Below are 25,246 nucleotides of genomic sequence, written 5' to 3'. Positions count from 1 at the left end.
CAAGAAATGGCACTCACATTGCAGCACAAATGTACAAGTGAAATAGGTTCAAGTGTGATGGACACATGTAGTGATTGTGACATACACACGTTTCATCTTTTTTTCCTGCCTGGAAATTAGTAACATTTAAAGCAGCCCTAAGACACAGTTACATACCGCTGAAGGCTCTTATTCTATTATGCCTCGTACCTGTATTACAGTAACTGTATCCTTCCCCCTGGGGGCAAATAGCAGCTTGGGGAGGCGGGGTGGGTGGGGGAAGCCATGTGCATCACAGCTAAGAGTATGTATCTTCAACTTCGAAATCACCGTGGAAATCTTCTTTGTTGACGTGACACTAGGGCTTCAGGCATAAGAAAAGTACAAAGAGCTGTGCCAAATATGCCGTTCCACTTTTGTGGGACCATTCACACATACAAAATGTGTGTGTGCGGGATATTTGGTGACTTTCAGGTAGGAACTGTACCTTTTTAAAATATGAGGTGCTAAGGATTTCTTTCTTTCTCTTCTTTTTTCACTGAAAAAAGTGCCTTGCTGCTGCTTCAAGCAATGGCTTGACTGCCTGTGCAGCAGCCCAGCGGTGATCTAACCTGTTCAACAGAATGCCCCATGGGAACGACAATCTACATCATGATACAGCACTGCTATCCCCATGGGGCATTCTGTGGAACAGGTTAGATCACCGCTGGGCTGCTGTGTGGACAGATGCTTAAAGTGGCAAGGCCTTCTTAATTAATGAAGAAAAGAAAAAGGGAAATAAGCTTCATCACCTGATATTGAAAAGCTAAGACACACACAATCTGGAAAAGATCTTAGAATTTCACCCCCTCCCAAGACCAAATCTATCTAAACTGAAAGGAAAACAAACCACTCATTCTCTACCATTTCTTTCCACATGACCTTCACTCGCACTTATATTAATTACAGCTATGTGCACATATAAAATATGGATACATTCATTTTAATCATTCAGTTTTTTAAACATTACAATCTCATTTCCATACCACATAATGGTACCGATGAAGAAAACTGCCATTTGGTAACCAAATTTAAAGTAATATTTCATATATGACTTAAAGAGGTGTACCTCTTTCAGCCTGAGGGCCAAATTCCATTTCATAGAAGCTTTTGAAGGCCGTATTCCGGGGGGGGGGGGGAATACCAGCATATTGTAGCTTCAAGCTCTTTTTGCCGGTAACTCAGCCTTAGGAGAGGCATTTCAGCCTTTCAGAATGGGGTAACAAACTGCACAAAAGCTGGGAAACCACCAAACAATCAGTGGTTGGGGAGAAAGGGGGTGTGGTCATCTTTGGAGCCCTGGAGTACCAGATTGGGAACACAGGAGGGCCAGATTGGGACCCTAGACCTGAAGCTCTGTGTGTCTGACCTAAAGAGTGTGCTACTACACTGGAGAGGCTAAGAGACTGAGACGTTAATAAAAAATCTTTAGTTCACATTTTGTATGCCATTTATTCTGTCAACCTCAACTCCAATTTGCAATATATGGATAATATTACTCACATGCAGCTATAAGGATTGTTGAAATAACGTGTGCTAAATACTTTGGACACTGTAAGGCAGGGGTGGGGAACATGTGGCCTTCCAGATGTTGTTGGACTGCAATTCCCATCAACCCTAGCCAGCAAAGCCAATAGTGAGGATGATAGAAGTTATATCCACAGGGCTACTACACTTTCCCCATCCCTGACCTAGAGCACTCTATAAATGCGAAGTATTGTTATGGTTTACAATATTCTATAGTTAAATGTTTCAGCTGCTAAGAAATGACATTTCTACTTCTCTCACCTTGTGAGTGACTCGGATAATGTTAGCTGATGAAATGGGGCTACTATGATGGTTGTTCTACCCTTGTGTGGAAACTGCTCAGACTAGATGGCATTTTGGTACCTTCAACGTTTCTGTGTCTATCTTGAAAATGATGGCAAGCAAGTCTTACAGAGTCACCAATATGGGGGTCCAGTTGGTTAAAAAAAAAAAATCCTTGCAAGTTGCGAGAAGGAATTCCTGTTTTGCAGGATTTTATTTTTCTCTAAAATGACTCTGTTTGAATGTAGAACCAATATCTACAGTCCTGCAAATGGGGATCTGCTTATCACAGTTTTCATTTTGTTCTAGGTGAAGCTATACTTCTCGATGCTTTCTTTCCACAAGAGGGCAGTGGAGTTCATTCACATTTTCCCCTCCAAATTTTTCCACATTGCACAGTTTTAAATAAGTACCAGTATATCATAGAAATATGTGCCATTAGTTCAACAGGACTCAATGGGACTAATCCTTGAATATATTTAGAAGGATGCTACCTAACCCTGACCTCACACAGATCAGGTAAGACTTTCCCCCTGATGCACGATCTCTTTCCCCAGACACATATAGGCAGAAGATCAGAGTTAAGGTCACTGGAACCAAACTACGAGCTTAATACTTTTATTAGATTAAAATTAGATAGGGCTAGGCCATACATTTATAGCAGATGTACAGTATTTCACCTAATCTTCCTACTCTGCCTTCTAATGCCACAATCGTAGGCAGCGTGACTCTGCTTTCTAATGTCACAAAGCCTTAGCAAAGACAGGGTACAAGCACACATGCAACCATAATGTTTTTAAATGTTGATTGCCCAGCAGAACAGGCAAGCTTGCTTTTCCATTTAAAACAGACTTGACTGTTCAACCTGGTAATCGGTCTCAGTAAAACAATCAAAACAACTCTAGCTGTTGTTTTTCCTTCTCTCTTGTACAGTGCTATCCAGCTTTGCAATCTAAGGCAATACATACTATAAAGCCACAACTATTTTAAGCAGATTTAAAATGTTTAGAGATGACTCCTTAGTAAATAGTTTGTGAATGACAACATGTGGGATCATTGCAGGCACCAATCACAGGATAGCTTGGTTGCGTGAACTAATAATTATGGATCAGCTTGCATAGGTACATCTCTCTTCTCATATGAAGGCAGTAATGATGAATGGGAGGCAAGTTTGTAAGTGATCAGCGTGCTAAAGACTTTTTGTTCCAACAATGAAAGTCTCAGGATCAGGCTATTAGAAACTCTGTACTATGCAATGGCATCAATATGACATTAGAACACACTTTGTAAAGGTTTCCAGGTGCATTTGACACTATTCTAAATAGTGCTTGCTTAAAAGAGTAAAGGGAATGATAGTGAAAGTACTGAAAATTTGGGCACAATCTAGCCAAGTTAAGCACTTTTAAATTCTATTGATTTCAGTGGAAGGCACTAGGAATTCTCCTCTTAAAATCAATACAACTTTAAAACAACAGCAACAATCCCCCTCTGGCTGGTTAGTGCCCATTACTGTACACCCTGTCTGTGTTTCATGGATTGTCAGGCATCTTTCATTCTATCATGTGCTCATTGACCGAACTGTTTTTTTTTAGGGATGTACAAGAATTTTGTTCCATTTGCGCAAGGGTGCATGAGGTCAATTATGCATGAACACAAATGTGCATTAGTGCCGGTGTGCATTAGCACTAATGCACATTAGCACAAGTGCAAGTTTGGGCAAATCTCCTCTCAGAAGTAATAAACCCTGTCCACAAGTCCATGGAATCTACAGGAATCCACTGCAGAATCCACAGGTTGGATTCATAGATATCCAAAGTTGTTGTGGATTTCTCCGATATCCCTACTTGAGATACACTTGCATTTACTCTGATGATTCCTCTAACTTTTAAAGAAGCACAAGCTAGGGAGGGGCATGTGTTACAGTGGGAAGGTTTATTCGTTTTTATGTATTTCTTTTATTAATTTCTCGCCTTTCTGCCAAAAATGATACTAAAGGTGGCTAATAATAATAAAATACAGAATAAAATATAAGAACAAAATCTTGATTAAAACATAACCTAAAATCATTAAAATAGTTAAAAACATAACAATAAAAGAAATAGACAGCACCCAACTAGTTAAAAAACACCACCTTCAGCGACAGACCAGAGCATATGCCAAAGACCTGCCTGAACAAAAATGTATTTGCCTGATGCCAGAAGGACAACAGAGTGGGGGGCAACCTAGTCGCTCTTGGCAGGGAGTTCCAGAGCCTGAGAATGGCCACGAAGAGGGCCCTCTTTCGCATCCCCACCAAATCTGCCTCTAATGGTGGTGGGACTGAGAGAAAGGCCTCCCCCAAAGATTTTAAAACCTGGGCAGACTTATGGGAGATTACAGCCTTTCAGATAGCCTGGTTCCAAGTCATATAGGGCTTCATAAACAGGGATATACAAGAATTTCATTGCTGTTCATATATTATGCGAACATGTTTCATCCACAATCCCAAACACAAGCACTTTTTTCCCCCAACAAATATTAGCAAATACCCGAATTAGGGATCGCATTTGAAAAATGCATAGTTTTAACAAATGTGCACTCTGAAATGCATATTTTTCAACAAAATATGCATTTTCATGCTTTAGTGGAAGTAGGAAGAAGTGTATACTTTTGAAAAATCCACACAGAAAAGCACACTGTTCCCATTTGAACAAGCTGAAAAATATGTCAAAAATAGAAATGGGAGTGAGCTGAAATAAGCTTTCGAGTGGTTTTCAGATAATTTAGGGGAGCTTGAAAATGGCTCATTCTCCCATCCCAGTCGGACACGACTGAACGACTGAACAACAACAACAACCAGCACTTTAAATTATGCTTGGAAACAGACTGGTAGCCATTGAAACTGTTGGAAACAAGGGAGTCATGTGCTCCCTGTAAGTGGCCCCTGTCCACAGGTATGGTTTCTGCCCATGTCCACCCAAAAGCCCTGAAGTCCTGGTGGAAGGCACCATACCCAAACCCTGCCTACAACCCTTTGGAGCCTGTCCAGGCTCAACGAAGGAAGCAAGCATGGTCCTGCCAGAAACTGATTACCATCTTTAAAAAGATTTGCATCTTACATCTTATTTACATCTTTGTGTCTTTTTAAATTTTAAATATTTGGGATCCAACGACATCTTTGCATCTGAAGCAATGGCAAGGCTTCCATTTTACAGTGACTTACGAAAGGAATGAAAGCCAATAAAGCATTTCATTAGAAGAAAAACAAGGGACAATATCAAGGCTTGGAGCCATGGAGTTCATGCTGACACAGCTTGGCAATGAGAGCTGCTTTTAATGAAGTTGAAAGGACCAAAAAATACATTAAACAAAACCTAGTTCTACTGAAGTGGACCCCCTTGGAGGATGGTTGGAATTACTTTACCAGTAAGTACTTGTAAATATTTTTAATGTTTAAAGAGAGCAAGGCTTTCCAATGCGAATGTCTTTGGTGATTTTAATTATACAGGTACTATTTTTAAAGAATGTATTCTATGGCTATATAATTCTAAAGCCTATATAGTATTTTAAAATTCTTACATAAAGTACAACATTAAATAAAACAGGACCAGTGTATTTCATTGCTTTCACACCCCAAACATGGGCCATTTTGTTCTTCTGTCTCTACATATCCACAGAGAATATCAGATTTGGTACCTGGTGGGAATTAGGGAATAATAATGTCCTACTTTATAAAATTAGTATGCTCTCCTTTCCCATAGTTATGGTCTTATCACAGCCCTTTTTCTCAAACCTATGCTTTGAAAATCTCAAGATTTTCCTGAAAGGCTGTAAGAGAAGAAATATTCAGAGTAAGAAATGCTTATTTTATTTAGCATTCAAGTATCTAGAACTAACAACAGCCTCTGACCTGAAATATTTTCAGAGACTAGCATACTTACATACCAGTGAGTCAAACTGGTCTCGAGGACAAGCAAAGAGACGTCCATTAATACTGAGTGTTGTAAACACCGAAACATCATTAGGTTTGAGCACCACCTTTTCTGTAAACATGAAAAGCAAGTGATGCACCACATAAACATTTACAACAGTTATTGCAACAAAAGCAAGATGTCAAACACGTTATTGGAACAAAACAGAATGGATATCTCTGGTGGAATCACATCACTAATTTTCTCCAGTGTAGTCAACTCCTTGTATATATATGTAGGAACATAGGAAGCTGCCTTATACTGAGCCAGACCATTGGTCCATCTAGTCCAATATTGTTGACACTGACTGGCAGCGGCTCTCCAGGGTTTCAGGCAGGACTCTTTCCCAGCCCTAACCGGAGGTGCCAGGGATCGAACCTGGGACATTCTGTGCACAACACATGTGCTCTGCCACTGAACCATGGCCCCTCCTCATAGTCTTATGAATGGACTGAATATACTTTGACAGACATAACAATCTAACATGCTCTCAGCCTTAAGAAAAACTCTGTCAGGTGCAGAGTGGGGTCCAAATAATAATAATTTTTAAAAAATGTGTTTTGATTGTTTTATAGTTCCAAGCCAGTCATGAGTCTTTGCCTGGGAAACAGATTCTATTCTTGTCCATAAAGCTCTTCATCAGGTGTCTTCTAAATCCCTTGCGTGCCATTTTTGGCAGAAAGGTGGGATGTCACGTCAATAAATAAAAGAATAATACATTCCCTGGAATTCCCAGCTTTATTTTGTCTGTTCACCAGTCTCTACCTGTCTATCTATGTTCTCAGCTAAGCCTAGATAGGTCCTCTTCTAGACCAGTCCAATATCCCTCACTGAGCCATGGCGCCATTCCAGTGGGAACCCAAGGTCAAGCCGGGGAGATAATTTCCTGACCAATTGAAACCGTGTGTTAAATCTCTGGGTTGTTTCTCCCTCAACAACCCAGAGTACCTGGTTCGCACATCAGGAAGCACAACCCAGGACTGGGGTGTTCCTGCGTTGTTCTGTAATCCGAGAAAAAAGTGGACGCGAGAAGCCATTGGGAGGCAGTGTGCTCGCTCCTGTGCGGCTCCAACAACCCATGGATTGTCATTACATCCAAATCAGGCCAATTACTTTAAGTAATGACCTGAGAAAGTATTAGGCGGCAGTCCTATATACCTTTACCAGGGAGAAAGACCCCGTTGAACTCAACTGGTCTTACTTCTGAGGAGACATGTCTAGAATTATGCCATCAATTATATTTAGTCCTCACTGGTTGGTGCAAGGCTTATTTATTGACATAAATCTCTTCATCCCAGCATATGTCCATCAGAATGCCTCCTACTCTGATGAAAGAAGTCCTACTGAAACTGCAAACTGGCAACACCCCTGGCATCAAGTTATTTGCAAATGGAATCATTTCTATTTGCTTCCCAGTGTAGTTTTAATTAACTCTGTCAGAGCTCACGGTGCCACACAAAATTAGAACCAGCAGTACCTCAAGGAAGCATTTTCTTTCTAAACCCTTGCCTTCACTTAATGTTCAATCTTAAAGGTCAAATATTAAATCTTGTGTCAGAACAAAGTAAATAGAAAGAAGCAACTTTTGCCATAGCAAAATGTTTCATAGATCCCACCAAAAAATGAAAAAATGTAAGGCATGATCCAGTCCACCATGGGCGTATCACCCATGCATGGAAGATTCCCATTGGCTTCAAAGAACCCTTCTCCCCTTTCTCCATAAGCAAATAATTTGTACTGAGGAGAAGGGGGACTGTAGGAGGCATGCACAGACCTCCCATTCCTTCAGCAGCCCAGCCGTAAATATAGGTGGGGAGAGGGAAGAAAAGAAGGCTCTGTCAGGCTTATGGGAATCCCCCATGCCTGATTACTCTGCCTGTATTGGATTGGATTGGGCCCATAGATGCTATGGCAAAACCAGAAGTATTTCCTGTTGTGAGTGCAGTTTATGAAATCTATATACATACAAGGAACAAGAGGTTTCTAGACCCTACGGCTGAGGAAGATTTATGAAAAGCTATAAGTGCTATCTGTCAGGACCATGAGACAGACTGAGGCGGCTGCCTCACGCAGCAGATTCTGGGTATCATGAAAGGGCAGCAAACAGTTACTTACTGATGTATTCTTACTGCATTTTTACTTCCAGGGATGAGGGAACATGTATTTCCATGTGCCAAAATAATTTGGCTGCCTTTTGGATAGTATGTGCTTTGACATGGGTGGGTGGCACTACCGGCAGAATATTTTCGGCTGGACATGGCATCTGTTACATGGCTGAAAAACTAGAATAGCCCTGGTAGGACTTTCAGCAGTCAACAAGTGCGAGGTCCTTACTCTGCACATTCCTTCCTTTCCCTCCCTGCAAGCCTTCTCAGCAGTGTCTTCTGTGATGAAATTACTATGAAGGGCAGACCTTCAAGCTCCCATTCACCACTTTCCCCCTAGTATTTCAGCTCGCCCCACCTACACACACACAAAAATCTCCTTCAAATTCTACAAAAATCCAGATATTGCAACTGAAACAAACTGGGAGTGGGGGGACAGGACCTATTGAGTTGATCAGTTTGTAGTGTAATAGATGCACAGCTCTTACTCCTCCATAGGAGGGAACCAAGGGGTCCTCTATCAAGGTCATTGTGGCCATGTCACGTTTTCCAAACCACAATATTTTGTCATTAGGGAAATGCGATTCTTGCCATCTGAGTATCATGGGAGTTGTAGTCACATCTGGAGGGTACCAGGTTGATAAAGGTTGGTCTATAGTTAAACTGATTAATTAATCTACAATTGAAAGCCTACAAACACTCTCATTATGTTTGTGTACTTACTCTGTTCTGGCCTCAGTATGTCCACTGTGAAAAGTACAGTTTCTTCCCGAGAGAGAGAGAGAGAGAGTCCAGTTTATCAGATATTAACATTGAGAATTCTTTGAAAAATCAGTATCCATTCCATCATGGTCTGCTGCTTCAGGGTAAATGGGGAGTGTTAAAGATTATGCAAACGTCCTTACCTCCTCCTGAGCTCATCTTTACTAATATCAAGCCATCTCCAGAGCCCAGTTTGTCAGCTATGGCGCTGATGACTTCTTTAACAGAAGACAACACTGGAATGCGGATCGTGGTGTAGGTGTGATCTATGCAGTAAACCTTGAACAAAACTTCAGACAGAAATAACACCATATTAATAGGGGCTCTCAGAACAGGACACATGGCATGATACAGAATATGAATATCACAAAATATTGCCTCTATCTTGATGGCTGTCTCAAAATGAACCTAAGTCCTAAGGTATGCTCAGATATTGTACACAGCTGAGCAGTGCTTGTTCCAGGTTTTCGTGGACCCTTGGGCAAGAGGCTCTCAGTCGGAGGGCTGGACTGGGACACCAGGAGGGGTGGATTTGGTCCCTGGACTTGAGATCCTAACTCCTGCCCTATAGGGAGAGGACAAGACATGTAGTGGCTACTGCTTCTTTTTAATGCTCACTCCCTTGGAGAGGGCACATGACCAGACAGCAACAGGAAGGAAGACTAGCAGCAAGGCCAGGAGCTTCCAAGGAGTGGCAATTGGGCCTCTACTGGTGCATGACCTGATCCCAATGATACTGATCCCTGATGTAACCCTACAATTTAAACTAAGGAAGGACAATCAACATTAGAGGAGGTGCCAGCTTCATCTTGACTACCCCCATCCTGTATTCTCATTCCCACTCAGTATGTCTTTATAAAACATCTCCCCATTGCTGTACGTATTGGCTGTGTTGTGGACCAATGAAGCAACTCCTTATTTGATTTCCTGTCATCCATCCTTTGATGACCTGAAAATCATACCATGGTTATGCATTTTCCAACTATTTCACCACCACCACCAATATTTGTTTTAGGGGCTTCTGTACTTCGCTTGTAATATAATATATGAAAGCACCAACAGGAACAGAACAAATATGGCCAAGAATTAAGCCCTAGAAGTTTTGAGATTTTTAAAAATCACCGGCACTCTGGTTTGAAGACTGACAAACTCATATCAGAATTTTATGAAAGAAAGGTGGGCACCTCTGAATGAACCTGTAGCACAGGATGGCCTATTCAGATATGCCCTGCATTCAGGTCAGTGGCTGACATCAGGGGGTCCTCCGGCATGGTGCTGCAAATGCGCCCCTGCTTCCTCCTCCTCCACCACCATCTGTGCCCACTGGCCTCCTCCTCCTCTCTTCTGCCTGCTGCCGCCACCTCCACCACCATCTTGCCCACTCACTCACTCCCCTCCCCAAAACATTTCCTGGCAGTGGCACTTTGGAATAGCAACTGCCACTCACCATTTTAAGATTATCCCAATGCTGACGTGTCAGACATTGCATTTGGGGTAATCCTAAGATGGTGGGCAGCAGCTGTGGGGCCGAGCGACAGCTCCACTCCCATTCAAAAGCACTGTTGTCCTGGCAGGAAACTTCTGGGGAATGTGGAAGAGGTGCCAGCGGTGGCAGAAGGCAAGGCACACAAAATGGTACCGATGGCAGGATGAGTGGTGGGGTGAAATGGTGGTGGCAGCAGGGAGGAGGTGGGCAAAATAGTGGAGGGGGTTGTGGAGGAGGGAGGAGAGGAGGGAAAGGCATGAAGTGGAGCCGAGCACCATCTTGGCTCCCATTCAAGAGTGCTGCTGCCCACCACCCTAGGTAAACCTGTCACGGGGGTGAGGGGGTGGCTGGCTGTTGCTTCTGCCAGCCATAGGGATGGCCCTTCTGAGCCCGTGGGCCCTCAGCAACTGCCCTGTCATGCTGACCCTTGACACTGGGCCTGCCTGCCTGCATCTGTGCACTGTTACAAGCAGGCTGAGATTTTATGTCATCTGTACAGAAGTTAAACTGGAAGTGTGGATTTAAATGCTTGTAGAATTCTGCCTTAGGGCATCAGCTGGGATTAGAGTGGATCCACTGAGTTTCATTCCCATTCAGCACTGCAGTCCTGTGATCCTGCTCACTGACTTACTTTCATCATTTCCTCTGATGGGCTGGCGCTTTTGTGTTCTTTCATCACTCGTGTTAAAGTGCTGCAAAAGGACTTTGTGCTGGGAAAAACAAAACAAAAACTTCATAATCATAAATGCAAGAGGAAAACCTTGAGGAATGTACTGCATATGAGTAATGACGCTTGTGAGAGAAAGAATGACAAAATAGGCATACATTTGAAAATATTTCTGTGCGTGCACTTGGTTTTACTTTGTAGGCTAAAATCTCAGGGCATTGTCATATCTTGCATTTTTAACAGTGCAGCTGAAATGTTGACATCTGCACATAAAACCACAATGTGTCAGCACAATAAATGTGTTTCCCAAAGCATGCGTGACATGGGTACATGTGCCAGGTTTCGTTGTGGCTCCTCACCATGTGACCGCATGGTGGTAAAGATGCATTTGTCAGTCTATAGATGTAAAGCAGCATTTCGTGTTTAGTAAAGTAACAATTTATGTGGGTTGAGTATCCATAATAATTACCTTTTTCTGAGGTGCTTTAGCTTCTTCTGATCTATAAGAAAAAAAATACAGCATGTTTGAAAAATAATTTCAGGAGTTTTAGACACATTTAAGTATTATGCTTACTTTTTTTTTAAAGTGCTTTAAAAAGCCATCCTCAGTTAATGATAAAAGTCATGAATCAAATGTTCGCTGAGACAAAACAGTTTTCACGGAACATCTAAGCGCTAAAAGAGGAGGGCCCGACTGGTCTCCAAGACAGGGAATTCCACAGTCTCAGCGCCACCGCTGAAAAGGCCTGAAAAGGTACACAACCATCTGATTTCCTGTAAGGGCAGGACCACAAGAAGAGCATCAGATGCTGATCTTAACTGATGAGCAGGTCCATATGGGAGCAGATGGCCCACAAGGTAACCTGGGCCCAAACTGTTAAAATATGCTGACTGTAGTCACATGGGAATTGTGCTAGTGCTGATTACTGCTTGTTGGCGGAAAAGCCACACTAGCACCAAATCAGCTATGGTAGCACCAAATTCCCTCCTCCCCTGCTCTGCCCACTAGGAAGTACTTCTTCTTTGAGATACTTCCTGTTCAACTTTCTGTGCTGGTACTAGAGTTGCTGTAGAAGGTTCCATCCAAAAGCATCCTTATACAAAGGAGCAAACTATATGATACATGCTAACAAGGCCCTACTGTATATGTGTGTGTGGGGGCGGGGTGAGTGTGTGGCATTTAAATTGTTTGTTAAAGCAAAGCTGCTTCCAGAGAAAGAGATTTAGAGCAGAGAAGCAATGGAGAAGGGATATTCCTTAACTCAAGCGGCTTTTTCTCTTGCAGGATTCAAAATGCATATTTTCAAACTCCCCATTTCCTCTTCTCCTCCTCTCTCTTGTAACATCTAGAAATACGAAGTGCATGACCTGATGTTATCATTTTTCTACTCCGCTTCATCGGCCTGGTTCGCACATAATGCTAAACCATGATTGGCTGTTGTTTGAATGAGTAAAAACTCAAGTGCACAATAATATCATGTGTCACTCATTTTTAATACTAGATGTTACTGAGGGGAGTTGAAAAACATGATATAGGGCTGCTCTTTTTGGCATACATATTCCTAAAAATGTTCTACCTAAATTCTTTGCTGATGGCTAGTCTGAAAATGGTGATGTTTTATATCTAGGTCTAGGCATTTGCAAAGGACTATTTAGAGATGGGTGAAATCAAAGCTGCACTTACATTTGTTTCATGGTCTTCTCTAGCTCAGGGAGTTGGTCTTTGAGTGCTGTAATCACCCTCGTATCATCTGATACAGATACATAAAACTCCTGTCAAATGATAAAGAACACTCTTCAAACAATAATACAAAGGTAGCTCAAGATATGTATCACAGGTGGGTTGATTTCAAACAGGGAGAAGCTATTCAATAAATGGGCATAGTATCAATATTATACTGCAAACATCCATCTTCAGTGAAATGGCTTAGACAAGCCCCTAAGCTTACCTCTACTCTCAAAAAAACATGTGATAAGATTCCTGACAAATGGATACTAGAAAACCTTCCGTCAAAGGGATGGAAGATGCCATCTGAAACCTATTCTACCTAATCCAAAATGATCTCAAAAGGGACACCAAGGATTGGCCATGCCAAGTGGCCAAATGAGATTGTCATCTCAGGCAATAGACATGGGGTACAATTAAAGGGAGGCACAGGGTCAGTTGTTATAATCATGGCAACAGGGCCATTTTGATTTTCCACTTCATAGACTAAAATGCCTTGGGCTAGCAATTTGGGGAGGGGGGTTCTCCACACCAATGGAAGGAGAAGCGAATGGAGGATTACCCAGACTGTTTCAAGGAATTGGCTTTGGTGCGCTTGTGTCCATGCAGGACTCCACGAATGAGTGCACGGCACCAGTATAAGTCATTTCACAGAACATACTTCCAGGTGGGGTGGGGGGATTGGAGTAAACATCATTAAATTGGCAGGGGCTGCTCAACCAATAAGAAAGTCTCTTCCCCTCCCCCCGGCATCCAGACTCTCCTTTCTCCTTCCGCTGATACAATGGATAATGCAATGGATTGAAGCTTAGCACTAATCACTTCCTTACACCAACAAAGCAAACAGTAAGAAAACACAGCTGCAGATCCTTTGTTACTCAATAAAATCCTGGGAAGTCTCCTCCCATGAAATGGTGTTGCCAAAAATCAACCTCTTTCTCTCTGTGCCCCCCCCCCATTAATTACCTCCTTTCAGCAAAGCAAACAGTAAAGACATGCAGCATGGATATTTATGGAACATGCCTCACTGACCACAATGGGAGTTACTTCTGAGGAGACACCTGCTTCCCCAAGCTATGCCCAATTCCGCCAATTTCCCCCCCTTCCCCTCAAAAAACGCTATCTCACTTTATCATTAGCGCACACTTGTCCAAGAACACCTACACCCCCTATCTTGCTTTGCCATTAGCACGGAATTGCTCTATCACACAATTGTGCAATTGCGTAATAGAGCAATTGCATGACAGATGCATAGTGAGATGGAAGAAATCACCCATCCTGAAAGGAGGTAGTTTAACAAATCACACCAACAAAGGGTTTTGGATGTTGCTGTGTCACTGTCAGGCATTTGTCCAGCAACACCTATACCCCCATCTCACTAGCTCACTATCACACAATAGTGCAGTAGTGAGATAGGGGGTATAGGAATAGCTGGCAAATGTGAGATAGTGAGATAGAGGGTATAGGTATTGCTGGACAAATGCGCAATAGTGAGACAGTGAGATGGTGTAGGTATTGCGAACAAAAGTGCTATTTCACTTTAATGCTTTACTTTTTAAAAAAAGGTTACAGGCTCCCCAGAGCACACCTACACTTGTGGGGATAGCCACCAGAGTTTAGTGGTAGACAAGGTGAAGTAAATGCCTTGAGTTCGCTCACAACTTTGACGGCCAACCGTGAAATGGTGGCAACATGGGGAAACACAGGCAGGGAAAACATTGGGGAAACACCCCTTGACTGGGGTGAGTGAGTTCATGGCCAGGTGAAAGACACACCCCTGGGCAGGGCTATCATGCCAGAGTAAATGTGGAGGGTGGTGCACACCACAACAGAAGTGCAGACAAGCCAAATTAAGGAAAACAATCAGACTAAAAGTAGTCTCAGAAGAACTGTTTTTTCTGCAATATCCAGTGTGGCAGCGGGATAGCCATGATTTCATGTATCTCTAATGACCTCCAAACGCAACCAGTTTGGAGTAAATCACTCGTGGAGACAACTCCGTAGTCACAGTCAAACAATGGTGGTCATGGTTGTCTTGCGTTTACATCAATGAAAGTAGCTCTGTTTGACCACAGCTTATGGTCAGTGATATTGACAAAATACATATTTAGAAACTGATTATTTTTGAAACAATGTGCTAGTCCCAATAAATGGTCACAGTTTCTCCATGAAGGATGTATGTGGGAGCAGCATGTTTTGACAATGCCGCAATTACATGCCTATATCCCATAGCCTCATAAGGCCCATGTCTTCCCAGTGACTTTAAAGTAACCCACTCCATAGTATAAAATACACACAATTCTTAAATTGCCTTTTCTTCCTAAAATTGGCGCCAGTTGCTTGCAGCAAAAAACCCACAAACCCAGAGAGAGACAGAAATGCCAGTTTGCACTTTAAAGTAATATCCTTATAGGAATTCTAAGCTTGGAAAATCATCTGTCTTGATACAGCTTTCTTGCTGCAGTTGCAGTCAATATTCATTCTAAAGAAGCAGCTGTTAGAGCAATTGTCACCTACCTCCAGAAAGGCCATTGCTGCTTCCTCCTCTTGCAGGATGTCTCCGTACAAAGCAGCCCACTGCAGAACTAAGCGAATGACTCGCTTCTTATTATTTAGGGCATAATCCATTTTTTCTTGCTCTGTTCCTTGGGAAGGCTGGGCATGGTAAGTAGCAAGATGTTAAGGGAATCATTTGCTCTGCTACTCCCCCTCCCCTCAGAATTTCCCATCACTTGTTCGTAACACAGCATACATGTCAGTAAATTGGCATTCTCAAACATTGCAAAATGCAACTGCCCAGCAAGATTTTAAAGATCAATGACATTTTTATGTGTTCTCCAGTTTAAAGATTTTCATGGCTTTTGATGGCTTGACATGAGGGAGAGGGGGAATAAAGGAAGGTAAACAAAAGGGCTTTTCCTAATACAGCATGATCGGTCAATTCGTCATGCAACATGGACCCAAGTCATGATATTTCCCTGGGCTGAGGATTCTCTTTGCATTGTGGAGGGCTGGGTGCACATACCTCCCCCCACACACACATAAGGTACAAACATATATTAAAGGTAATGTCTGAGTTAAAAATACATTAAAACAACATTAAAGGTAAAAATCCCCTTCATGGATCACTGCCTTGTTGTGGCGAAGGGGCTTGCGTAACTCAGTGAAGCCATAAGCTATGCCATGCAGGGCCACCCAAGACGGACAGGTCATGGCAGAGAGTTCTGACAAAATGTGGTCCACTGGAGAAGGAAATGGCAACCCACTCCAGTATTCTTGCCAAGAAAACCCCATGGAACGTATCACAAGGCTAAAAGATATGACGCCAGAAGATAAGCCCCTCAGGTCGGAAGGTGTCCAATATGCTACTGGGGAAGAGCAGAGGGAATTTCCAAGTAGCGCCAGAAAGAGTGAAGCGGCTGGGCCAAACCCGAAAGGACACTCAGCTGTGGATGTGTCTGGTGGTGAAAAGAAAATCCGATGCTGTAAAGAACAATATTGTTTAGGAACCTGGAATGTCAGATCAATGAATCAAGGTAAGCTGGAGGTGGTCAAACATGAGATGGCAAGATTGAACATCGACATCTTGGGAATCAGCGAACTAAAATGGACAGGCATGGGCGAATTTAATTCAGGTGACCATCATATCTACTATTGTGGGCAAGAATCCCTTAGAAGAAATGGAGTAGCACTCATAGTCAACAAAACGGTGGGAAAAGCAGTATTGGGGTACAATCTTAAAAATGATAGAATGATCTCAGTACTAATCCAAGGCAAACCATTCAACATCACAGTAATTCAAGTCTATGCCCCAACCACTGAGGCCGAAGAAGCTGAGGTTGATCGGTTCTATGAAGACCTACAACACCTTCTAGAACTAACACCCAAAAAAGATGTCCTCTTCATCATAGGGGATTGGAATGCTAAAGTAGGAAGTCAAGAAATCACCGGGATAACAGGCAGGCATGGCCATGGTGTACAAAATGAAGCAGGACAAAAGCTAATAGAGTTTTGCCAAGAGAACATGCTGATCATAGCAAACACTCTTTTCCAACAGCACAAGAGGCGACTCTACACATGGACGTCACCAGATGGTCAATATCGAAATCAGATTGATTATGTCCTTTGCAGCCAAAGATGGAGAAGCTCCATACAGTCAGTAAAAACAAGACCTGGAGCTGACTGTGGCTCAGATCATGAGCTGCTTCTTGCAAAATTTCGGCTTAAATTGAAGAACGTCGGGAAAACCACTAAACCGTTCAGGTATGACCTAAATCCTATCCCTGATGAATATACAGTGGAGGTGAGGAATAGATTTAAGGGATTAGACCTGATAGAGTGCCTGAGGAACTATGGACGGAGGTCCATAACATTGTTCAGGAGGCAGCAACGAAATCCATCCCAAAGAAAAAGAAATGCAAGAAAGCAAAGTGGCTGTCTGATGAGGCTTTACAAGTAGCTCACGAAAGAAGGGAAGTGAAAAGCAAGGGAGAAAGGGGAAGATATACCCAACTGAATGCAGAGTTCCAGAGAATAGCAAGGAGAGACAAGAAGGCCTTCTTAAATGAACAATGCAAAGAAATCGAGGAAAACAACAGAATGGGAAAGACTAGAGATCTCTTCAAGAAAATTGGAGATCTCAAGGGAACGTTTTGTGCAAAGACGGGCATGATAAAGGACAAAGAAGGCAGGGATCTAACAGAAGCAGAGGAGATTAAGAAGAGGTGGCAAGAATACACAGAAGAACTATACAGGAAAGATCTGAATGTCCCTGATAGCCATGATAGTGCGGTCACTGAACTTGAGCCGGACATCCTAGAGAGTGAAGTCAAGTGGGCCTTAGGAAGCATTAGTAACAACAAAGCTAGCGGAGATGACAGTATTCCAGCCGAGCTATTTAAAATCCTAAAAGATGATGCTGTTAAAGTGCTGCATTCAATATGCCAACAAATCTGGAACACTCAACAGTGGCCACAAGACTGGAAAAGGTCAGTTTACATTCCAATTCCAAAGAAGGGCAACGCCAAAGAGTGTTCAAACTACCGCACAATTGCGCTCATTTCACATGCCAGCAAGGTGATGCTCAAAATCCTACAAGCTAGGCTTCAGCAGTATGTGAACCGAGAACTACCGGAAGTACAAGCTGGGTTTAGAAGAGGCAGAGGAACTAGAGATCAAATCGCCAACATTCGCTGCATCATGGAGAAAGCAAGAGAATTCCAGAAAAACGTCTATTTCTGCTTCATTGACTACGCTAAAGCCTTTGATTGTGTGGATCACAACAAACTGTGGCAAATTCTTAAAGTGATGGGAGTACCAGACCACCTTACCTGTCTCCTGAGAAACCTGTACGAGGGTCAAGAAGCAACTGTCAGAACCAGACATGGAACAACCGATTGGTTCAAAATTGGGAAAGGAGTACGACAAGGCTGCATATTGTCACCCTGCTTATTTAACTTATATGCAGAGTACATCATGAGAAATGCCGGGTTGGATGAATCAGAGGTCGGAATTAAGATTGCTGGGAGAATTATCAACAACCTCCGATATGCAGACGATACCACCCTAATGGCAGAAAGCGAAGAGGATCTCAAGAGCCTCTTGTTGAGGGTGAAAGAGGAGAGTGCAAAAGCTGGTTTGAAACTCAACATTAAAAATACTAAGATCATGGCATCTGGCCCCATCACTTCCTGGCATATAGAAGGGGAAGAAATGGAAGCAGTGACAGATTTTACTTTCTTGGGCTCCAAGATCACCGCAGACGGTGACTGTAGCCCTGAAATTAAAAGACGCTTGCTCCTTGGGAGGAAAGCTATGGCCAACCTAGACAGCATAGTAAGAAGCAGAGACATCACCTTGCCGACAAAGGTCCGTCTAATCAAAGCTATGGTTTTCCCAGTAGTAATGTATGGCTGTGAGAGCTGGACTATAAGGAAGGCTGAGCGCTGAAGAATTGATGCTTTCGAACTGTGGTGCTGGAGAAGACTCTTACGAGTCCCCTGGACTGCAAGGAGGTCAAATCAGTCCATCCTAAAGGAAATCAACCCTGAGTGCTCATTGGAAGGACAGATAATGAAGCTGAAGCTCCAATATTTTGGCCACCTAATGCGAAGAGAAAACTCCCTGGAAAAGACCCTGATGCTGGGAAAGACTGAAGGCAAAAGGAGAAGGGGACGGCAGAGGATGAGATGGCTAGATAACATCACGGATGCAATGAATATGAACTTGAGCACGCTCCGGGAGAGAGCGCAGGACAGGAAGGCCTGGCGTGCTATGGTCCATGGGGTCACGAAGAGTCGGACACGACTGAACGACTGAACAACAACAAAAGGTAAAAATGTGAGGTAAAACAAATTATAGGTAATGTCTGAGGCAAGGTTTCCACATAAAGGGATGAACATAGACCTGATTTTCACTATTATTCCCCCTCCAAACAGGAAAGTGAAGTGGATCCAAATAAGCAGATGAATTGGTCTTTTGTGGATGAATTGGTCTTCTGTCATAAGATAAAGACAGATATATATATAAAATCAACAGAATCTTGTGGCACCTATCAGGATGATAGATGAATATCTTGTGAATCTTATCAGGATAGTTGGCCACCTCCAAATTTGGAGGCGACCACCTATCCAATGCAGGGTGGGCAGATCGTGGAGATCTTCTCCTCCGTGCTCCGCCCACCCTGTATTTACAGCGAGACAGCCAATTTCAGCTGTCTAGCTGCAGGACTTCAGTGTGTGTGTGTGTGTGGGGGGAGGCCGGATGATGCATAGGATGTGTCGTACCAGCATTTCTGCACTTGCCACCCCTGGGAACAACCCTTTTCACCCTGCTCCACACTGCTGTTCTGAGAGCAGAGCCCAGGGATGATCCACACCGCCTACGAGGCTGCGGGGGTAGGGACGCGGTTTTCCAGGAACTGATCTCGGAGAACAGGCTCCAAGGTCAGTTACTAAAACCCAAACAATCCTATGGCTGTCTAGTCACTGTCTAGAGGCCATAGGATTGCACCCTAAATGTGGCATAAGCTTTCATGGACTATAACCCATTTCATTAGCTGTATCTGATGAAGTGGACTGCAGTTCATGAAAGTGTATGTCATAATAAATGGGTTAGTCTCCAATACTCTTTGTTGATATAGCTATACAACTGTGATTTCAGTAGAATCCAGATCCCACAATGCATTTCTATATTTCAGGGTGCGCAACTTGTGGCCCTTCAGAAGTTTTGGCGCACAACTCCCTTCACCCCTCACCATTAGCTATGCTGGCAAAGGCCAATGGGAGCTGTAGGCCAAAATATCTGGAGGGCCACAAGTTGCTATGTTCCTGTGTGAGCAGCTGACATGCAAACAGTGATCTGTACTCTTCAACTTGAACATGAGGTTTTTGCCTCTGCAAAGGAAGCAGCTAACCTCTGCTGCTTCAGTGGACCCTATCGTTCCATGAAATCCTACTCTCTTTCTCCACCACATGTCATTTTAAATGAACCAGAACACCTTGTTGGAGGCAGTAACCAGCTCAGTGGGGGAACTGCTGCGCAACATGAGCTGGGCCAACTGAGCCTAGGATTGCCGTTTCAGTGCTAAGACCCTACCCCACAATGCCACATGCTCTTCCACCAGCATATAGTTCACTTTTATCTGAAGATTTTCCATATTTAAGAGTTACTGTGTTTGTTACAATTGGTATAACTAGCTTCAGGAATTATTTTTCTACTATGTTACCTTTTCTTTTTGTGAAAAGCTGTAATCAAAGCTTTATTTTAACTTTATTTACCCCCCTCTTCTTTATCCCACACTTTCCTTCTGTTTACATATATTGTATATACTGTTTATATTGATACTTCTGTAATCTTGGTTGTATTACCATAATAATATTAAAAAAGAGCTATTCTGCTTGTGAAAGATGTAACAGTTTCAATGTGCAATAATTCTTCTTTTCTTACCATGATTTGGTCATGTGCCTGGCAGAAAGAAAGAATGTGTGTGTGTGTGTGTGTGTGTGTGTGTGTGCGTGTGCAGGGGGGTGGCCTGGTTTTCCAGGCCAGTACTGTGGATCAAGGGAGGCAAAGGACTGGTTCAGATTTCCACTCCCAGATCTAGCTTGCCCTATGATGCCATTAGCCTGGGACCCTGAGAAGGGATGTTGGCGATATATTGCCTCCACTTGTGGAGGTGAGGCTCCATCAGGAAGAGGAAGAGGCACTCTCTTCCCCAACATAATCCAAACTGTCCCTTGGGAGCCATCTTCCTCTGAGAAAGGTAGATAATATGTTTCTGTACAGAGATACATTGGTCCCTCCATTCTCTGCTTTCACAGGCCTTTGATATGTGTGCACTTCCACAAAGGCACACCAACGAACCAAGAGTCCAGCATGACCAAGGGGAACAAGGCATATTTTTAATGTATATATGATTATGTCATGACGGTCTTGAAACCAGCCAATGGAATTGATTGCAATTTAGGGTGCGATCCTATGCATGTTTAGATAGACAAAAGGCCTACAACACCCAGCATGCCCCCGCCACCACTGCTGGCTGGGGCATGCTGGGAGTTGTAGGCCTTTTTTTCTGTCTAAACATGCATAGGATTGGGACTTTTGTCATTATTATTAGTGTTTACAATCAGTTCTGATGATGGGATAGACTCTGGCTTCAATGACTGTGACGCCAGTGGTGGTGGGCAGCAGAAGCAGGGTCACAACCTCAGCCCTTCCAGTGCAATAACAAAAATCGGAGCACCAAATAGTTTTAAAATGAACACTGATGTTGTTTAAAAAATGGATAACTAATTAAGGGGTAAAATTCTCCCATTTTGAAAGGGAAAATTTTGACATGAGAATCAAACACAATGACTGTTAGGCATAACCTTAGTTTGAGGGGGGTGTTTATTTTACTTTATAACATCTATCTTTACCTCCAATGGTGGGGTCATTCTATATGAGTCTGCAAGCATAGGCTTGACTTCTGAAATTCTGCTTAGTCCTGATTCGCCTGGAATATGGTGACAGGCAGACTTGACAGTCAGACCACTAGATATAGATAGATACTCATGAAAGAAGGGAAAATTGAACACAGTCGTATCTTGTACATTCCAGGTGGAATTAATGGCCCAGAATATTTTCCACATGTGACAGTTCTGACAAGCACAGTGTTGTTGTGAAGATAATTCTTAAAATAATCTGTTTCCTTCAAATCAAAGCATGAGGGCTTTAACCTACAGTCTCTGGAATGACTGCTGCTCACAAGGCAAAACAATATCTCTATTGAAGAAGGGGGCAAGAGAAGTGGGAATCCAGGTGAAGGGAGTGCAAGAAAAGTGGGAATCCTGAAAGTAAATGCCCACAGGCCAAAATGACAAATGCAACCACAGGAAAAATACTATAAATGTGACTGCCTCTGCTCTATAAAATGCTTCTCCACAAGACATGGTAGCATATGCACAATATGACTAGAGTAGTAATTTAAGAAAACATTCAAGAAGCGGGCCTATTAAACCATAATTTTATAACAACGTCCCTGAAATTATAACAAAGCCCTTGCAAACTGCTACAACAATTTGACTGCTGGGTTTGGGACATGTACAGAAATCTACATTTTCATTTAACTCGGAAAATATTTAGGTAAGATCAGAAAAGCTAGACAGGATATTTTATGGAGGAGGAACGTAGGGTGTAGATGTTACACTGCAGGCATTGGTCCATATAACATTACAGAAACCAAGTAACATTGCACTGAGTCACTCTCTTCAAGCAGCTTCTACTGTGCAAGCACTGTAATTAATTAATATCCATTTACCTGCTTATTAAGTGACTCACCACAGGCACCAGTAATTTTTCCCTCCAGATCTCCATTGCTCATTGACTTACTTTTAATTCTGCTAATAATTTCTCCAATGCAAATTTTGTCACTGGAAAAGGTAGAGCCCTCCCTCTCAAATATTCATGCTGCATATCTACCAGAATAATAGCACTGTGTATAAATAAATACCAGAGACCCTGTAATTTCTAAGGTATTAATCAACAACAATGTTGTAACAGAATACTGATTTGATCATATTTTGTAGTTTAGTAACAAACTAAACAGCCCGTTCTGTCCTCAGCGTGATCAGGGATCTATTTCCTTTATTGTGGATTAAGCTATTGCTCTGCTGAACTTTTTTTCCTGACTATTCTCATTCAAAACCCTAAGGAAACAAGAAAGAAGCTGTGCTACAGCCTCTGCCAATGGTGAGCCTTATCTGTGAGAAACTGTTGGAGAATTCCCCCCCCCCGGAGAAATTCGGTGAAATTGTATCCCCCTCCCCAATTTCTATGCCCACAAATAGGGTGGAGACATTCAAGAGGCCATTTGCACCTCTAGGAGCCTTTCTACACGAGGCATTTATTGTGCACTCATGATTCCTTACTCACAGTAGTTTGCGGGTCCTTTACACGACGCCGTCATCCTCCAGGGCCTCTCCCATGATTTGCAACCATTTTACCATGTTTTTTTCTAACAAGTCTGATATATCCTGAATGGCAGCATGAAAGTTTAGTGCATTTCCACAATTCCACTATACCACAGCACCACCTAGTGGTAGTGTAATGGAGGTTATAGAAAGGCAAAGAAAGAAACCCCCCAGAAAAAACAGGTGTAAAGGAGTCAATCTTAATCTCAAAAAGAATCCGGAAGCAGAAACCTCAGTAAAGTAGCAGGTTAAAAGCCTCATGTAGAAAAGCCCTAGATGAAACCCAAAGCCAACATCATGACAAAGTAAATGCATCAGTTCATGGGCATGTAAAATGCTAATCTTAAATAATAATAGTTCCTTGCATTTATATAGCACTTCACACTGTATAAAGTGCTTCACTTTAAATCAGAGTCAGAAGCAGGAACTGATGGTAAGAGGCAAGAAGCAGAACTGAAACTAGGTCAGACCCTAGAGACCATACCTGGTTAATTTAGAGGAGGACTGCACAACCTTTTTGGTACACACCAGCAATCCTGATACAGATCACTCCCTTTTCAGTGCTGCTACTGGCAAGGAAAGAGTGATCTGTATCAGGATCACTGGGGGAGGGGATGGAAAGAAGGATATCAATTGGCAGTGACAGCAACTACAATGGTACAATGTGGCACTCCCGATGTGGAATGCCCTCTCCAGAGAGTCCTGCCTGGCACCAACATTGTGCTCTTTTTGGCACTTGGTGAAGACCTTTCTTTTTCATATCCATTTTAGTATTTCAGTTTCTGTTGTTATTTTTAAAAATTGGTTATTGTATTTTTAAATCTTTATACTGCTGCTGGTTTATACTTTGTTTTGATACTATAGTTTAAAAGTTTTAGATTATGTTTTATTATACTGTATTTTATGGTTTTAATTGTTGTGAACTGCCCAAAGAGCTTTGGATATTGGGGAATGTAAAAATGTAAGAAAGAGAGAGAGAGAGAGAGAGAGAGAGAGAGAGAGAAAGAAAGAAAGAAAGAAAGAAAGAAAGAAAGAAAGAAAGAATCAAACAAACACAATCAGCAGAAAATCAGTGGATGGAATTTACTGGCAGGGCTCGGGCACCTTGGGGGGCTGCAGTTAAGGACTGTGGGGGCCTTGTGTACCCCCTGCTTTAGAGAATACATAAAGCCAGGTTATAAAAGCAGGGAAGGGAGCTGGAATCAAAGAGAGGTCAGAACTCAAGAGCAGATCATTCAAAAATATGGTTTAAATCTAGGCTAGTCAAATGGATTGCATACTAACCAAATCTGTGCTAGTCAAATGGATTGCATACTAAGCAATATGACTGAACTGAAGGATTTTAAAATTATACTTATTTATTTTTATTATAATGTAATACATAAAGTGAATTGGGCTGCAATTATATAGGTTTCCTCACTGTGCTTTTAAACACTTGCTGTGATTTGAATTACTTTTTGTCAGTTGTAGCAGCACAGTTGAACTCAACCAGAACTGGTTTCCAGGGCAATCATGCCAGCTGATGTAGAAATCTGAAAACAGGTGGACTCCAAAGAGCATCTTATTTTAAATTAGGGGTGGCTGATTTCTTTTTAAGAAAAAGCACTGGTTAGGCCTCATCTTGAGTACTGTGTCCAGTTCTGGGCACCACACCTTAGACATAGAATCATAGGGTTGGAAGGGGCCTACAAGACCATCAAGTCCAACCTCCTGCTCAGTGCAGGAAGCCTGATAACCAGGCGGCCTCCCATCCAAGTACTAACCAGCGCTGACCCTGCTTAGCTTCCGAGATCAGACGAGATCGGGCACATCCATTAAGAAGGATGCAGACAAACTAGAAAAGGTTCAGAGGGCAACGAAAATGATCAGGGGACTGGAAACAAAGCCGTATGAGGACAGACTGAAAGAACTGGGCATGTTTAGCCTGGAGAAGAGAAGATTGAGGGGAGATATGATAGTGCTTGAAAGACTGTCACAGAGAGGAAGGCCAGGATTTCTTCTCGATCATCCCAGAGTGCAGGACACAGAATAATGGGCTTAAGTTACAAGAAGCCAGATTCCGGCTGAACATCAAGAAAACTTCCTGACTGTTACAGAAATACGACAATGGAACCAATTACCTAGGGAGGTGGTGGGCTCTCCCACACTCAAGGCATTCAAGATGAAGCTGGACAGCCATCTGTCAGGGATGCTTTGACTTAGATTCCTGCACTGAGCAGGGGGTTGGACTCAATGGTCTTATAGGCCCTTTCCAACCCTACTATTCTATGAT

At 42.6% G+C, this 25,246-nt stretch overlaps 1 protein-coding gene across 1 annotated transcript in view; it reads right to left on the bottom strand.

The window, feature by feature from the left end:
• RAPGEF4 (Rap guanine nucleotide exchange factor 4) overlaps nucleotides 1–25,246 on the bottom strand; it is a 221,515-nt gene that overhangs the window by 17,986 nt on the left and 178,283 nt on the right. The window contains exons 18-23 of the mRNA XM_084812949.1: nucleotides 15,041–15,191; nucleotides 12,482–12,570; nucleotides 11,267–11,297; nucleotides 10,762–10,840; nucleotides 8,788–8,934; nucleotides 5,752–5,849 (exon numbers count right to left, since the gene is read on the bottom strand). Coding sequence (XP_084669075.1) covers nucleotides 5,752–5,849; nucleotides 8,788–8,934; nucleotides 10,762–10,840; nucleotides 11,267–11,297; nucleotides 12,482–12,570; nucleotides 15,041–15,191 — 595 coding nt within the window. The remainder of the gene's footprint in view (nucleotides 1–5,751; nucleotides 5,850–8,787; nucleotides 8,935–10,761; nucleotides 10,841–11,266; nucleotides 11,298–12,481; nucleotides 12,571–15,040; nucleotides 15,192–25,246) is intronic.

Source organism: Heloderma suspectum, chromosome 1 (genome assembly GCF_057233095.1).
Source record: "Heloderma suspectum isolate Gila_16-S chromosome 1, 16-S_ref, whole genome shotgun sequence".
Taxonomy (NCBI): domain Eukaryota; kingdom Metazoa; phylum Chordata; class Lepidosauria; order Squamata; family Helodermatidae; genus Heloderma; species Heloderma suspectum.
Note: the sequence above shows the minus strand (reverse complement) of the source record. Positions and strands in the feature narration are given on the sequence as shown.